Source organism: Colias croceus, chromosome 29, assembly GCF_905220415.1.
Source record: "Colias croceus chromosome 29, ilColCroc2.1".
Taxonomy (NCBI): Eukaryota; Metazoa; Arthropoda; class Insecta; order Lepidoptera; family Pieridae; genus Colias; species Colias croceus.
The window spans coordinates 1,435,952-1,453,911 of record NC_059565.1 but is presented as its reverse complement, the minus strand read 5'-3'; the positions used below and the strand labels follow the sequence as shown (position 1 = coordinate 1,453,911).

Below are 17,960 nucleotides of genomic sequence, written 5' to 3'. Positions count from 1 at the left end.
ACAACGACTTTTTATGTCGGTCTCTCTCGCTCTTAGGCGGGCTTACCATGCCCGAGTGGAAGGGACGCGTGCCTCTCACTCGCTCTCATTGTGAGCGCATAACGTGAGCGGAGCGTAACGCAGTTTCTTGAAGTGTCACCCGGCAAACCAATTTATAAGACGTTGTCACGTCAAAAAAACAAACATAAAGATGAGTTTCAATAGAATTCAATTTTAGTTTTATACAGTTCAATAGAAAATTTTACAATTTTATAAACTAGAGTCGAAAATAAAATTTCGGAGTTTAACTCCTTCCAAATAGTAATTTCTACTTATTTATTATTTTTTTGCCTTTATGGGCAATTAAATATTCCTCACAAAATTATTACTCCTCACAATACACTTAAACTCTGTCAAAAACTTCAGAATAAACCAACATACATTCGAACACAATTCATTTTAATTGTGATATATTCAAAGTTCAATCCAATACCGGCACATCTTCCTGATATATCCCATTTAGCCTATCTATCAGATAACTTTAACTGTACAATACTGACATGATCAATAATTTGAGTCAAAAAGTGTCAAATAGGCTATCAGGAACACTATCAAGAAGTGACACCGACTTTAATTTTTTATTTATCCAATTCCCTTAATTTGTCGCTTTCCAAGTAAACATAATCGTCGAACCCGCTACCGTCATCGATTATTTCCAAGTATTTACAATCATCGTCGCTCTCTTTCTCTCTCATATCGCTGTCACTCTCACTCCTGAAAGCGTCGTTCGTTTCTGTGGAAACTTCGGGAACGATCAACGAATTCTTTCGATCTTCGAATATTCGCACAGTGTCGTACACTTTGTCGCTCAATTTCTGACTCAATTCTTTTATTCTGTCAGAATGCGACTTAAACGGTCTGATCTCGTATTTGGAGTCTGGGCTGTCAGACTCTGTATCGTTGAGTGGTATTTCACATGGCGCGTAAATGTCTTTCATGTTTCGTTTTTCGTCGGACCAATTCTTTTTGTACGATTTGAACATTATTTTGAATGTCAGAATGTATATTGTGACGAAAATTAAAATGGCGCCAGATATGAAAGTTAGATACATAATGACTCTTTCAACGACGGGTAAAATGTTGAGGTACATTTTGAAACGCATCTCCATTGAGGGCGGGAGGTTGTGCATACGCTGAAAACAAAAATTAAATTGAAAACTAATATTATAAAGAGAAAAACTTTGTTTTGTTTGATTGTAATGAATAGGCTCATAAACTACTGGACCGATTTTAAAAATTCTCTCACCATTCGAAAGCTACATTATCCACGAGTAATATAGGCTATATATTATCACGCTAAGACCAACAGGAGCGGAGCCACGCGGGTAAAACAGCGCGGCACAGCTAGTTAGTTAATAAATAAAAAATAGAGCGTGTGTGCGAGCGAGCACACGTGTCAGAAGTGAAACTTCTTTGGCAAAATTCAAAGATACCAAAATGGTCACCTTACTCCATGACGGGTATTGCCATGACGCAGCCTTGAAATTTTACTTTCAACGCGCCTAAAGAAGTTTCACATCAATACGTAAAAATTGTTAAAGTAAAAAGATGGGATTATAGGGGCATATTTTGTAAAATACATAGCTTGTAAATTGGCTATGTTTTTTTATCAATACATATATTGATAAAAAAATCTTATTATAAAATACTTACAATATCAAACCACAGCAACGGCAGATACATGTTAGCGAATTTTTCGCTATTCTTTATAGATGTGATGTCACCAAGCGCCATGTTGATTTGGAATTTTGTGCTCACGTCTAGAGGGAGGCCTGAGTCGGGTTGGATCCAGAATCTAGAAAATAATGGATTAATTTATTTTTTAACTATTTGAATTATATAATAATGAAAAGAACTACTTAATACTTAATAGATATTGGCAAATTTTAGTAAATTTATCCCAACAAGCTTTTATTTTAATAAAAATGAAGTGAAAACAATATGGTGTTGTTATAAGTGTAGTCAAAGAAAATTCCTATGAGAATAAGACGTTTCACCGCGGTAAAAAGATCTTATATCACTTTCTAAAAGTAAGGGGCAGATGCATTATACATCTGTTTCACTGATCGATTTTCTTTAGGGACAAGTAGGTGATCAGCCTTCTGTGTCCTACCAGACCGAGACATTTTTTTTTCTTCGTCTCCACCGGGAATCGAACCCAGGACCCCTCGGTTCTACGCTCATGCGTCAACCACTGTACCAAGGAGGCGGTCATATATCACTTCCTAGCCACCTATATATTATCTTCAGACACAAAAAATATCATTTACTACGTTAGGAAGTGAAAGGAATAGAAATAAACAAACGTACTTTTGCCCTTATAATCTTAGTTTGATTGTAAGAATTTGATGCTAACAATAATGCTATTATTTTGTTAGTAAGATATTGATTATTTAATAAAAAAAATACGTGTAGCACCCGGGGACTGTCGCGGTAAAGCTATTGCCTTCAAGCCACACCTCCGAGCCCGTCGGAGTGGGGAGCGTGAGGTTTTTTCGTTACGGAATTTCTCGATTCGGTCCCCGCGCTCAAGGCCCGCGATAGAAGCTATGCAATAGCTTAAAACGATAATGATGTAGTCCTTACCTAGTCTCATGTAGCTCTTTATCGGGTGACAGACCCTCAATCTTGTTGAACAGAACCTCGTCTCCCTTGTAGAAGTGCGGGTATGAAAGCGCGATAGGAAAGCCGTAGTAACAGTCTGTCACGTCGATCAGACCCTCGGGGAGGCATTTACCTGTAATTGTTAATGAATTTATGTATTTATTTTAGTGAATTTACTATTTTTCCAAAATTCATGTTTTTGGGAAATAAAATAAATATTTTGTACTTTTAACGGTTAAATCATTTGAATAAGACTTTTATAAGTTAAGATATTAAGATAATTATTTATAAATACAGTAAATGGAACTAGTCACTTGAATATTTTTATATTTTATAAGCAAACGTAGACATAAACAATGTAAGCGAATATTGTATTTTACAAACTGATTACTGTGAGAGTTGTATGTTAAAAATAAATTATAAGATTTCATTTATTTCCTTTGAAGTATTTAAGTTCTACTCACCGAATCTACAGAAGCATTTATTCTCCTCGTGGTATTTCCCATTATCAAGCATATGTTCTGGGAACGTGTACATCAGACCCTTTAGACCGTTTTTGACTCCATCTTTTACTGGTATCTGAAAAGTTATAAAATATATTAGTAGATATTTTGTATGTTTTTTTTAAATTCACAATTTTAAACAAAAATTTAGAATAAGGTCTGTTCGTTAAATCGATTTTAATTGACATACAATTTAAGAAGATTAATATATTCTGTTTTTGTCAATGAAAATATAGATTATTAATCTTATACGCAAGGATTTGTTTAAGTGATCTATTTAAACACGTCAGAAACCACTGGATCACTTTTAAGTTATAACTACACAAAAATCTTCTAAATTTAACCATAAACTATTAATTATTGCAATGAAATCTAACCACTGTAATATTACAATACCTAATTTATTATTACTACAATAAACCCAAATTATTTATCAATTTAAAACTAAAACTACAATAAATGATAATTAAACTTACCAATGGAGCAGCTCTACACAAACTCTTCCTATAAAACAGTACACTTTCATTTCTTGACAAAGCAGTTTTAAACTTAGTGCCATCAGACGCATACTGCACGTTGGAGCAATGTTTGCCAGACCATTGAGGTAGGTCTGTCGAACCTCGGTATGTGTCGATCAGACCGGATTGAGTTATATCCGTCTCCCCCGTGAATATTGTTTCGAAGTCACCATTGAAATCGTACATCTGTGAGATAAAAATATAATGTTTTATGACAGTTTTAATATATCTACACTAATATTATAAAAAAAAATTTGTTTGTTTGATTGTAATGAATAGGCTCATAAACTACTGGACCGATTTTAAAAAATTATTTCACCATTCGAAAGCTACATTATCCACGAGTAATATAGGCTATATGTTATCACGCTAAGACCAACAGCAGCGGAGCCACGCGGGTGAAACCGCGCGGCACAGCTAGTGATATATAAAAATAGGCTTTTAAGGGTTTCCTGGTAAGAATAACTCTTTAATTGATAATTATTATGCCAAAATATTTTATACATTTAATAGTTTTATGAATGTAATAAGCTAATTAAGTGATTAACATTCGTATATTGTTGCTATGGCAACAATAGGTATATAATATAATTAAGAAAAACAAATCAAATGCGAAGTTAAGGCCTTAAAAATACGACACAGACAAAATCCTAAAAATTTTGACTAATAACTTAATCACAAGTTAGGAAATACATACCCTATCAATCAGGCCGAGTTTATCGAAATAAATCCAGCCAGGCATGAACGTATTGCCAAGAGTCATCAACTCAGACTTGTAGCCCATCATGAATTCACGAGCCGTCATCTTGGCCAGCGGTTGACTGTTTGTCAGACTGATTAGATTGTTCAGACCGAATCTGGTCACAAAACTTTGTTGGGAGACCACGTTGGCAATGCTCTGTAAAAAAAAAAGAAATATTAAGTATTACTGAAAAATAAAGTTATCTATAAGTTTTTTTTATATTTTGTATATATATGTGTGAAATGTATAAAGATTTTTTTGTATCTTTGATATATTTAAAAGGTACAGGTACAAGATAATTTTTTATACATATTTTATACTAGGTTTCCGCCCGCGGCTTCGCCCGCGCAGTCAAAGAAAAACCCGCATAGTTCCCGTTCCCGTGGGATTTCCGGGATTGCGTCATTTTCCCGGGATAAAAAGTAGCCTATGTCCTTTCTCGGGTATCAAAATATCTCCATACCAAATTTCATGAATATTGGTTAAGTAGTTTAGGCGTGATTGAGTAACAGACAGACAGACAGAGTTACTTTCGCATTTATAATATTAGTAGGTATATGGATTTAATAATATTGTGTTAGTACTACTATATTAATAAATTGTACAGTATTCAAATGTGTTTGTTTATAGTGTTAATATTATTGTATTTATGTATTAAAACGCGGATATATTTCATGGCCATAGTTTTAATTAATAAAAGACAAAGTTCATTAGACGAATCGATTATTAATAAGCGGTTAGGTTTACGGTTTTTTGTGCTAATCGAGTTTTAATAATTTTGTCGGATCCGGGATATTTAAATTATCTTTACTAATATTATAAAGCTGAAGAGTTGTGTGTTTGTTTGAACGCGCTAATCTCGGGAACTACTGGTCCGATTTGAAAAATTCTTTCGGTATTAGATAGTTCATTTATCGAGGAAGGCTATAGGCTATATACAGTACTCCAAAATTAATAATGCGCATGAAAATCTTCGCTTATTGACGTATTTCCAAAATGTATTTATTTTACTAAACAAATTTTACTAAATTATGCATGAAGAAAATGTATTTTACCACTCTATATACATATCGTCTTCGGACGCTCCGGGAATATGTCAGTTACCGAACTGTGACGAAGATTTCTATGCGCATTATCACTTTTGGAGTACTGTACAGGAGTTGAGAGCCACGGGGGTGAAACCGCGCGGAGCAGCTAGTCTATACTATAATAATAATATAAAGCAGAGGAATTATTTGTACGCGTTGATCTCAGGAAGTATATTGGGTCCCTGATTAAGTACTAGGTATAGGTTGAATAATTTATGTGCGTGTGAGTCTTGTTACTCGATAATAGCTTAACTAACTTTAATGTGATTTTCAATTTAATATGAAAAATAAATAAATGCTTATATTGCAACATCCGTGACGGTATTTGATGATCTATAAGTACTGACTTTTATTATATAACTAGCGGTCCGCCCCGGCTTCGCCCGTGGTACATATTTCGCAATAAAAGGTAGCCTATGTTCTTTCTCAGAGCCTAAAGATTGTCTGTGCCAAATTTCATCAAAATCGGTCCAGTAGTTTATGCGTGAAAACCATACCTACATAAATATTTACAAACCTTTCCTCTTTATAATATTAGTATAGATGTTACAATAACTAATGTTGCACATAAGTTATTAAGTATATAAGCAATAAATAATACTTTATAACTTTATTACAATCTTACTCGTAACTTAATCATAAATATCTTAATATATATAAATCTCGTGTCACAATGTTTGTCCTCAATGGACTCCTAAACCACTTAACCGATTATAATAAAATTCGCACACCATGTGCAGTTCGATCCAACTTGAGAGATAGGATAGTTTAAACAAGAGATAGGATAGAGAAGCCGGGGCGGACCACTAGTAAATTATAAAATTCTCGTGTCACAATGTTAGTCTGCATACTCCTCCGAAACGGCTGGACCGATTCTCATGAAATTTTCTGTGCATATAGGGTAAGTCTGAGAATCGGCCAACATCTATTTTTCATATGGGGGAGCGGGGGGCTTGTTGTTACAGGGGTAAGAAGTTACACGCATTTTTTACCGGGATTTTTAACTCTTTGGTAGACGTAAGTGGACTCATTTGTTTCGTTATAACATAGTGCGTTGCAAAAAAACAATCAGTGACCCGCCGAGCGGCAAACTGTTAGGTTAGGGGCCATCCATAAAGTACGTCACACGTAAAGAGGGGGGGAGGGGGTCGACAAAGTGTGACATGGTGTGACAAGGGGTGGGAGGGGTCCTAAGTTTCGTGACATCACATTTCAAAATCTACAGGTACTAATCGCGTAATTTGAAATATAAATTAATCTAAAAAAATATGTCCAACTCTATCTTTAGGGCAATACGATTTAAATTGTTTTGCTGACAATTTATATTTATTCATTAGTTTATTTTTTTGTTATTGTTTCAAAAGTCCATTGAAATGTTACATTTTTTAGGCCAAAACTTAAGTTTTTTAGAGGACGCAATTTTATTTTTTGGATGTGTAAAACCTACTATAGCTACTGACGTAATTAAAAAATGTTGTAAATAAAAACTGTTCCTCGAAAAACAATTTACAAAAATTTTCTGATATAATTTCTTCCTAAAATGATAAAAAAAATTATCTAAAAATATAAATATCTCTAATTTCTGAACATTTTCGCTTACTTATAATTTTTTTATTTATAGTTCTACGATAAAAAATTACTGGACTAAAGTTGTAGAGAATTTAATTTGCAACAAATAATGCTTACAATGTTATTTTTATCAGATAAATAGTTTAAGAGATATATCGTAAAAACCATATCAACCGCTATTTTCAAGATGGCGGCCGCGGAACAAGGGTGGCGACCCCACAAACTTAGCGATAGCTTCACACTGACCCCCCCTACACATCAAAAAAATAAAATTGCGTCCTCTAAAAAATGCGAACCCAAATGTAACTTTTCAATGGACTATGTTGATTTCATAAAAAAAGTACTTAATTTAAATGGAAATCAAACTATTTTGAAACTGCTGTTTTAATTTAATAATTTTTCGATGTTAAATTACGAAACATGTGACGTCACACTAGGGAGGGGGGGGTCTTAGAAATGTGACCACCTGTGACAAGGACGGAGGGGTGATCAAAAACTCATGAAATTAGTGTGACGTACTTTATGGATGGCCCCTTATGTGCACGTGTCTCGATTTCCATCAAGAAAGTAACAAAATCTTTTACGAAATTTTTGATTCCTGCTGTCTATATTTGTTATTCTCTAAATTTTTTTCACCTCGAACGTTCATAATGTATCAAGTTTTAATTTGTAATAGCGTTTTATTCTGCTATTGATATCCATTAATGGCGGCTTTAATTTTAATTAAAAAACATACCATGGGGCAGGTTGTTACAATTTTTCGGGGTAGGTTGTTACATGTAAAGACTTGCCTCAGACCTTGTATTATCGTTCATCTCATTTAGTATCATTTAGAAATGACTACGCAGTAGGTACTTAAAAATTAGAATAAATGGAACAAATTGAAGCTTTCGTTCCGACGGGCGCATTCTTGCTTTTTAAAACAATGGTTCATCTTTCAATTATTTTTTAATTCTAAATACTCAATGTTTTTTTTAGAATGATAAACTATAAAAGAAAAGCGGAAAGAGGTACAACTAGTCAAGAAGTTTATGAATCTGCTGCGACAGAAGTACTGCAGAATAAAACGAGCATTCGTAAAGAAAGCAAAATATAGTAGTAGATTTTAGCTTGACTGAAGTGCCAAGTTAAAAAAGTATAAATAATTTATTACATGTTAGTATTTACTGACGAAGTTTTCTAATTCAGTAATGAAAAAGTGTTTTATATAAGATTCAAGAAAGTTCCTGCCAAAGTTATGTGATTATTACTGTTAAAAAGTTGGAAAATTACGATATAGATATTAAAATAGTTTATAAATGCTATACGACCGTTCAAAATAGTCTCTTTTATTCATGACGTTTTGAAATAATAAAAAATAAGTGATTTATTATTGTTCATTTTGTTTATTTACCTACTGTAACATCGTACCCCGAAGCTGTAACAACTAGCCCTAAGTCAGGGGTAAGTTGTTCCAATCGACTTATTTCAATAATTCTCTATTATGAGAAAAATTACGTTAATTTTAATATTTTTCCAATGCTATTCTACTAGCTGAATAGACATACTAATGATAAAAGCAATAAAATGTATACATTATTTGATAGCTTTTGTGATATTAATAATTATCTAAAAATTGTAACAACGTGCCCCCCGCTCCCCTGTACCACGGGCGAAGCCGGGGCGGACCGCTAGTAAGTTATAAATAAATCGACTTTGAGCTAGATTCAAGTAAACAAATTTAACTTCATGTTAACCTTAAAAATACGGATATATATACAAAAATAAATCAGTCAGTTTGTTACTATCTTGCTCATCTTTGAAATTATTTTCTTGAAAAGGTTAAAATAATATCTTTTTTAAATATCTTGTACTATAAATGGTCAAAGAGCTTGACATGGATGCTGTTTTTTAAATATTTTTGGTCATAAATCGTAAAAATATATGTATATTGCATATATGTACAGGCATAAACATAAAATATAAAGGAAAATATAACTTCAACCTCTGGCTTTGCGCATTTTTATAATTAAATTGATTACATAAGTACATATTGTAATAAGCTTTATCAGTTTAAGAAAACTCAGTTCACTCGTTTGAAGTTTTTAAAAATATTGTACTCAAAAATAGAAACCCTGTGTATTATTAATAAAAAATATAAAAAATAAAGAAATAAATATGTATGATAAATGCTTCGTATCATGTAGAGAATGTTTATTAATTAAAAAATTTCCTACAAAAAATATTATATTCCAAAAGTATTATAATGTAATAGATAAAATATATATTCTTTATCGACCTATATAGATAACAAAATCATCAACTAAATAAAATCTTAATATATATAAATCTCGTGTCACAATGTTTGTCCTCAATGGACTCCTAAACCACTTAACCGATTATAATAAAATTCGCACACCATGTGCAGTTCGATCCAACTTGAGAGATAGGATATTTTAAATCTCAAATAGTTTTAGAGAAAGCGGGCGAAGCCGCGTGCGGTAAGCTAGTTACTTATAAATTGTATGTGTGTAACATACGAAAAAGCATATATAAACATATGCAAGTATTATTCAAGTTATTAACATATGGACTAAGTAAATTAAGTTATGCAAAGGCCAATGCAATTTTGCATCCAAGTTAGTAGGTATACCTTGGATTATGTAACTTAGTGCACAAGGTAAGTTTTTAATTTTTGACCGACTTTTAAGGTTGATTTTAATGTTTGTTATCTCAAAATATTTATGACATGTGCATTTGTTAGGTATATGATAACATTTATCGAGGAAGGCTATAGGCTATATATCATCACGCTAAGACCAACAGGAGCGGAGCCACGCAGGTGAAACCGCGGGGCGTAGCTAGTTTAAAATGGTATAACAAACCCTTTGTTTTTTCGTCGTTTAAAATGTTTATTTGTATTTTTGCACAATTTCTAGTGAAAATTGAACATTACAATTTTTAAATCGTACGGTCTATTCCCAACAAATTAACTACCATAATTAATCGATAGATTAAACCGTAGATTAAGCTTAATTAAAACTTAAGTGTTAAGTGAAGTTTTATAATGGCATTTAGATTCGGTTTCAACACATGTTGGTATTTATAATCTTGCGGTTAACGACCTCTTTTGCAATGTTCGAACAATCTTAGTTTGCAACATCATTGTTATGAAATTAAACGAAGTTTAACGGATATAAATCGTTTAGAATTTGAGGATTAAAACCGATTTTAAACTTGATTTATTAATTACTTGCTTACGGCTTCGCCCGCGTATTTAAAGGAAGATCCGCATAGTTCCCGTTCCTGTGGTATTTTCGGGATAAAACCTATCCTATGTCCTTTCTTAAAGTACCTATCTATCTCTGTACCAAACAACATCAAAATCGGTTCAGTGGTTAAGGCGTGAAGAAGAAACAGTTATCACTTCATGGTTTTATATCAAATTAATTAGTAGATTTAAATGAAATACGCTGTCTGGGGATTTCCGTTTAGAATTTCATCTAGATCAAAGGCGCAGATTTGAGTAATCATTAAAAATGCGCATTTTATTATTTAATTATTCTGAATTTAGTTATTTATGTTTGTATTAGTATGTACATGTGTGTGTTGTATGTATACAATATGTTTGCGTGTGTTATTATTGGAAATTTAATTACAAACTAAGGTATGTGTGTGTGTGTACATGTGCATGTTTTTAAGCGTGAAATGTGAATACGTGTATTTGCTTGCATTGGTGTGAGTGTGTTATTTGAAATCAATGTTTGTGTGTATTAAAATTTTATGTGTTTGTGAATTTGTGTGTGTGTAAGTTTATAATATTATGTAGGTTTGTGTTGTGTTTATAATGTAAGTGCGTGCATGCATGTGTGCGTAAGTTTATAAGCAGTTTTTGTGTGTGTTCGTACCTAAGTTTATAACATGTAGGTATGTGTTTATAATGTATGTGCGTGCATGCGTGTGTGCGTAAGTTTACACATAGGCACAGAATACATAATAGTAGCTAAACGATAAATGTGTGTAAAAAAGTTTATACGCAGGTTGTGTGTGTAATAGTAGCTCTAATATACTTAGCTAATTTGCAGTCTCTACAGTGTGACTGTCAAAACGATAATTTTGCATGGAGTGTCCGGGGTGTGACATAGGTTTGTGTATGTGTGCATTTGTGTATACATGGGAGCGTTTAATGTAAAATTTTTGGAAAGTTCTCGTTTTATTTTTAAAAATTTATTATGGCCATTTTACTCATTAGGTTAAGTACTTTCGATATCAGTTTAAAGTTTTTTGATATCTGCAATAGTTACGGAATAATCGCTTGTGCACACTTAACGATTACACCCTGTATACGTGGGGGGGTGTGTGTGTACTCACCAATAGCGCAATGTGCGGAAGGTACAGCACGTCGTCCTCGCTGTTCCCCTCGGACAGTTCGCCTACCCAAGTAAGGGGGTGTTTGGGGATGGCTGATAGAGTACCGTTCTCGTTGAATCTTGTCACGTTGTGTTCTAGGAATTCTCTGTAATAATTATGGATTTTTAATGATATTTGTATAAATTAAATTTCTACGTTAATGAAAAAATGACTGAGGAGTAATAAGGTATATTTTTATAGCGTAAAACTTTTCGCACGACGCTTTTGGGGGGTAAACAATGGATGTTTGATTTCTATCATAAAAAGCTTAATTGATGCATTAATAAACTAAGACTTTATTAAATCGGTTGAGTATTTTGATTTTAACCGTAGGTATTTGATTTGCTTGCAATGTAGTTTTAATTTATTACAAACAAATCAAATACTACCTAGGTACTTATTTATGTAATATTAACATCTCGATTTTTAACATTTTTAGCATAGTTAAAGCTACATTTTTCAAAAATGTCTTAAGATTTGTTTTTATTTAATATTTGTTTTTATTAATATTAGCGGTTCGCCCCGGTTTCGCCCGTTGTACATATTTCCCAATAAAAGGTATGTTCTTTCTCAGGGTCTAAAGATTGTCTGTGCCAAATTTCATCAAAATCGGTCTAGTAGTTTATGCGTAAAAACCATACATACATTTAATATGTATTTCACCTAAGTACAATCAGCTATAATCTATTTTAGTTCTAGATTGAATCGGAATTTCTATAATCTGCATAGGATATACTTTTATCGGAAGTAACAAAAAAAGTACGGTATAATTACGTTTTTATCGGTTTTGTACAAAAAAAATCGATAATTGTCGAGCCTATAAGGAATATGAATCAGTGATCTGTCATTTGCCTTGATACAGCAATTAGTATGGTAATTATCGTAGCACTTCCGTGTGTACGGATAGACGAATAAAATTAACATACACTTTTAGGAAGGTATTTTAATACTAAATACGTACTAAGAAGAACAATTAGGTACTTGTTAATAAACTAATAAAGACGATGTTTCTTAAAGGTTGTTAATTTTTTTTAATTTAATTTTTTCAAAATTGGTCGAATAGTTTTTGAGTAAACTCATAACGAACAAACAAATAAACAAATCATTATTCTTTATAATATCATTTTAATTAGTTTAGATTTTCTTATGTTTTATCAAATTTAAATTAATCACTATTGTATTGGTGCATGCACTTAGATTTTGAACTAAACTCCTTCAAAATGGCTTGACCAATATTTTTAAATGTTCTTGCGTACTTGTATAATATAAGAAGGTATTGACTAAATATGAAATCATCATATTATTAGTATCTACCTATCTATAATTCTATAGATTTTTTTGAAGTTCTTTGGCCACATCACCAGAAATAAGGATTCCTTGGAGAGACTTGTGGTGCAGGGACAAATTGAGGGCAAAAAATCACGGGGCCGCTCACCTACGCGTTGGACCGACCTTATCGGTAAAACGACCCAGTCCAGCCTTGTAGAATGTGCTCGCAATGCTACCGATCGTGAGAAATGGAGACGTATTGTTGGACAGGGAGCGAACCACTGACCTCTATAACTATACGCTGGACAGGCTACTATGCTGTCATTTTTTGTGCCTATTTGAAAATCGCCATTTTGGCGCTGACGGCAACGGTGAGGCCAGTGAGGGGGAATGGAACTAATACTTGTGATGTAAAACAAATGGTTTGTCATCGATAAAAACTTTTCTGATATCAACTACAATGATAGAAATATTACCGACACTATTTTTGATTCAGACTCAGATTATCAAGAGGTTAAACCTGTGTAAACAAAACGAAGCGACGAAATTTGTAATCTTATTAGTTCTCAGAACTTTCACCGGGGGCGCTTTGAATCGGCACAGCAAATAGCTGTCATTTTGTATGGGATAGCCAGTCCAGCGTATAGTTATAGAGGTCAGTGGAGCGAACAAAGAAGTGACCACATCTAACAAGAATAGAGCACCATCACCATAACCACGACCACTCTGTCAAGAGTGTACGACTAAGAAGGATAATTCTATAGATAGACTACCGGTCCGCCCCGGCTTCGCCCGTGGTACCAATGAAAAATAGATGTTGGCCGATTCTCAGACTTACCCGATATGCACAGAAAATTTCATGAGAATCGGTCCAGCCGTTTCGGAGGAGTATGACAACGAATACTGTGACACGAGAATTTTATATATTAGATAGATAAAAAAAAATAAAATAAAATTCTCATTTTTATTTGAATATTAATTTATCATTATTATTTTTTTGCACACCATACAAAATGACTTATGACCTAAGTTAGGTTTCCTTTACCTTAATAACTGGTTATTATTACACCTATTGATATTATACGCGAATAATATGCTAAGAATTATTGTATTCGTAATTATTTATGTATAATTGATATTGATTGATTGGTTCGGTCAATAATATTGTTGTTCAGATTGTGTTTTTTGTTTATTATTACGTCAGGAGTTGATAACGGATCTTTTAGCAAAAAATAAATATATTTTATCTGTTCTAATAGAGATGAAGAGTTATTTGGTTCTTTAGTTTTGTTGTACTATGTAGGAACTACTGATTCAAATTGGATAATTTTTGTTCCGGGTAAACTAAAAAGTTAATTTTATTATTATTATTGTATCGATTTTTATATTACTGAGTGAGATGAGTCTCGGCATCACGCATTTTTATGATTGAAACAAAAATTATACTGTGTAGGTTGAATTTGAAAAAAACACACCTTACGTAATTTATGGACGCTCCCTTAATACCTAATTAATTTTGTAAGTTTTAGCTACGCGGGAAAAGTTGCGGGTAAAAATCTGGTTATAATATTATAATCTACATAATCCATACTTAATATTATAAATGCGAAAGTAACCCTGTCTGTCTGTCTGTTACTCAATCACGCCTAAACTACTTAACCAATTTGCATGAAATTTGGTATGGAGATATTTTGATACCCGAGAAAGGACATAGGCTACCTTTTATTGCGAAATATGTACTACGGGCGAAGGCGGGGCGGACCGCTAGTATAATATAAAATATAATATAATCTTACCTGTACACAAAAGGTCCAACTTCTTTCACTTTTATTGTTTTATCAATCCCAGCCATATATTCCTCAGCATTTGTGACGTTAAATAAATACACTTTGACGTATAACTCCACTTCCGGCTTCCGCCACATTTCGAAAATTTCGCCGCCATCTTGGAAAAGAATTTTCTGTAATTGAGAAGTTTAGTTATGAAAATAGAAGTACATAAGTAGTTAAATTATATTTTCGACTAGCTGTGCTCCGCAGATTCACCAGTAGTTCCTGAGATTAGCGCGTTCAAACAAACAAACTCTTCAGCTTTATAATATTAGTATAGATTTGAGATTTGAGTACCTATGTACTCTACATAACCTGTACTTATAAATTTGTTTAAATTTTGAATTATACCTATACTCACAGATTGTTTATCTAAATACCCATAGTATTTTATTTTGCTTTAATAAATAAACTATATCCTACTAATATTATAAATGCGAAAGTTTGTGAGGATGTGTGTGTGTGTGTGTGTGTTTGTAACACGTGTGTGTTTCATGCAAATACTACTGAACCGATTACAATGAAATTTAGCACACATATAGAGAGTAACTTGGAACACATAGGATAGGTTTTTTCCAGGAAATCCCACGTTAACGGGAACGCGGGTTTTCGTTTGAAAACGCGGGCGAAGCCGCGGGCGGAATCTAGTTGTAATATAACAATTAAAGGAAACTTTAAGCAACGGATATTCATATCTATTACACTGATCGATTTTATTTACGGTCACTAACTTTCTGTGTCAGATATTTTTTTAATTATAAAGATGTGCACACTAGATATATACGGTTGATAGTAAGATAATATCAATTTTAAATAAATAGTGATGAAATATGTCATAATCATTAGTATTAATGTAGAGAAAAAATCTAATTGTAACACAATTTGTCTGAAAAAATTGGATAACTTCAAAAATAAAACATAAAAATTATAACCAGACCCTCTCTACATACTTTATCTAACCATTGAACATCATTCTACAAGTAAATCTATATAATTATTATTTATTTGTTACATATAACTTAAACCTAACTAAGTTATAACTTAACCCAACTTACTAACATGATCTACCCATCTGCTAATTTTAAAAGTAAATCTATTATACCTCTACAGTTTTCACATAATATAACTTAAACCTAACTTAAATAGTGAACTATTTATTTAAAAATTACCTATCTCCTCATTCTAAAAGTAAATCTATCAGTTTTACTACATAACTTAACCCTCACTTAATTATAACTTAAATCCAACTTACCCATCTGAACAATATGTCATAGGGATGTACAAATGCTATGAATAATCCAGTCCCTAAACAGAAGAATCCTAGCATCAGCAGGATGAATAGACCTGGAAAGAATGAAAAATATTTTAATATAAAATAGAGTGTGTGTGTCAGAAGTGAAACGTCTTTGGCAAGTTTCAAAGATACCAAAATCGTCGCCTACTCCATGGCGTGACAGTATTGCCATGACCTTGAAATTTTACTCTCAACGCGCCTAAAGAATTCACTTCAAAAAACAAAACATATTTGTAAAAAAATAACTGAGCATGGATGGCCAGATTCGAATGAAACTTTACGGCAATATAGGTCACATTTTAATAGCACATGTGATATGAATTATAAAAATATGATTATGAATTAAAACTGGTTCTTATCATATAAGTGTAAATATTAAAAAAAAAAATTATTTAATTACACATAATATGCATATTCCATACCTATAAAAATAAACAATTTCTATTTTGGGTCAAGGTAGTAAAATTACAATTGTTAAAACAATTAGACAAGCTTAGCTTTAATAATATAAATTAAATTGTTTACAGCAGTTGTATGGAATATCCCAACGAGTAATATTATAAATGCGAAAGTAACTCTGCCTGTCTGTCTGTTACGCTTTCCCGCTTAAACTTCTCAACCTTATTGCATTAAGCTCTCAACCGATTTTGATGAGGCACAGACAATCTTTAGAACCTGAGAAAGAACATAGGCTACCTTTTGTGCGAAATATGTACCACGGGCAAAGCCGGGGCGGACCGCTAGTAGGCTATATTTTGCTTGAAACCTGTTGCCATGTTTGTTGCAAATTCACTCACAATTTACTCGATCGATTTTGAAAATCTTTTTTAATTCTTTTTCCAGTAATTGGCTATTTTTATAAGTATAAAAAATTTCAAGCGCATAGAATCTATACTAATATTACAAAGCGGAAGAGTTTGTTTGTTAGTTTGAACGCACTAATCTCGAGAACTACTGGTCCAATTTGAAAAATGTTTTCGGTGTTAGATAGCCCATGTATCGAGGAAGGCTGGCTATAATATTATCACGCTAAGACCAACAGGTGCGGAGCAATGTGGGTAAAAGTTAAAACCGCAGGGCACAGCTAGTATTATATAAACGTAGTCGTTTGTCAAGAATTAAAAACAAAAACATAATGATATAATACAGCAAGGATATTTTTTGTGAAATTAAAAAGAAAATATTTCATAATACATTAGTTAATCAGAAACAAAACATTAATTCGCATAAATGCAAAGGTCAGTTGGTGCTAAAACATTTGAATCATAGACCCTGAGTTGCATAAAATTCGGCAATACAAGGCTTTCTTTGAAACCCACGAAATGTTTGGTCAAATGATTCATTTAGAGTCCTAAAGTGGGCTACTCACACACCTGCAGCGGGGGCAATATTGGAATTGCATTCTTAATTGACGATGAATAGCACCCTTATTTGGCTCCTTAATTACTAGGTACCTATCTAGTAAAAAATAATGACCAAAATCGGTTCACTCAGTCGAAGTTCTTAGGTAACAAACCCAAACAAATACACAGTCGAATTGAGAACTTCCTTCTTTATTTAAGTCGGTTGAAAATAAATAACTTGAAAGTTGAACAGGGTCAAAATAGTAAGTACCTATTATGGGTATGAAAAATATTATCATATCCTTAAATTAAGAAATAATTCCGTCGTGCCATTATAATAATAATAAATAATAAACTTTTATTAATGTATTGATAATAAATTATTTATGTGCAAGTCACGAAATTTGAGGATAAAAAAATGTCGTGTGAACGTCTTCAAAATCATTTAAGTGTAATTAATTGTAATAAAAATTAATATAAAAGAATCCATAATCTTATAGATAATTAATGATAGTATACTTTATATACCTAAAAAATAAAAAAGGTATATTCACTTTTTATATTTTCCCTTAGGGCAATATGGGCCTCGACTTCGTCCTCATATATTAGACTATTAGAGGCTAGCTGTGCTCCGCGGTTTTTCCGCAGTACTCAGCTCCTGTTGATCTTAGCGAGATGATATATAGCTTATATCCTTCCTCGATAAATGGGCTATCCAGTATTTCCCGAGATTAGCGCGTTCAAACAAACAAACTCTTCAGCTTTATAATATT

At 32.7% G+C, this 17,960-nt stretch overlaps 1 protein-coding gene across 3 annotated transcripts in view; it reads right to left on the bottom strand.

The window, feature by feature from the left end:
* Positions 1 to 298: 298 nt before the first annotated feature.
* The window catches only part of LOC123704336 (scavenger receptor class B member 1-like), a 91,159-nt gene continuing 73,497 nt past the window's right edge, over positions 299 to 17,960 (bottom strand). For all 3 annotated transcript variants that reach the window (XM_045652676.1, XM_045652675.1, XM_045652674.1), the window contains 9 exons: positions 15,803 to 15,894; positions 14,518 to 14,681; positions 11,414 to 11,558; positions 4,362 to 4,562; positions 3,623 to 3,850; positions 3,108 to 3,222; positions 2,626 to 2,776; positions 1,693 to 1,834; positions 299 to 1,172 (listed from right to left, as the gene is read on the bottom strand). In XM_045652676.1, the coding sequence (XP_045508632.1) occupies positions 618 to 1,172; positions 1,693 to 1,834; positions 2,626 to 2,776; positions 3,108 to 3,222; positions 3,623 to 3,850; positions 4,362 to 4,562; positions 11,414 to 11,558; positions 14,518 to 14,681; positions 15,803 to 15,877 (1,776 nt within the window). In that variant the 5' untranslated portion in view covers positions 15,878 to 15,894 and the 3' untranslated portion in view covers positions 299 to 617. The remainder of the gene's footprint in view (positions 1,173 to 1,692; positions 1,835 to 2,625; positions 2,777 to 3,107; positions 3,223 to 3,622; positions 3,851 to 4,361; positions 4,563 to 11,413; positions 11,559 to 14,517; positions 14,682 to 15,802; positions 15,895 to 17,960) is intronic.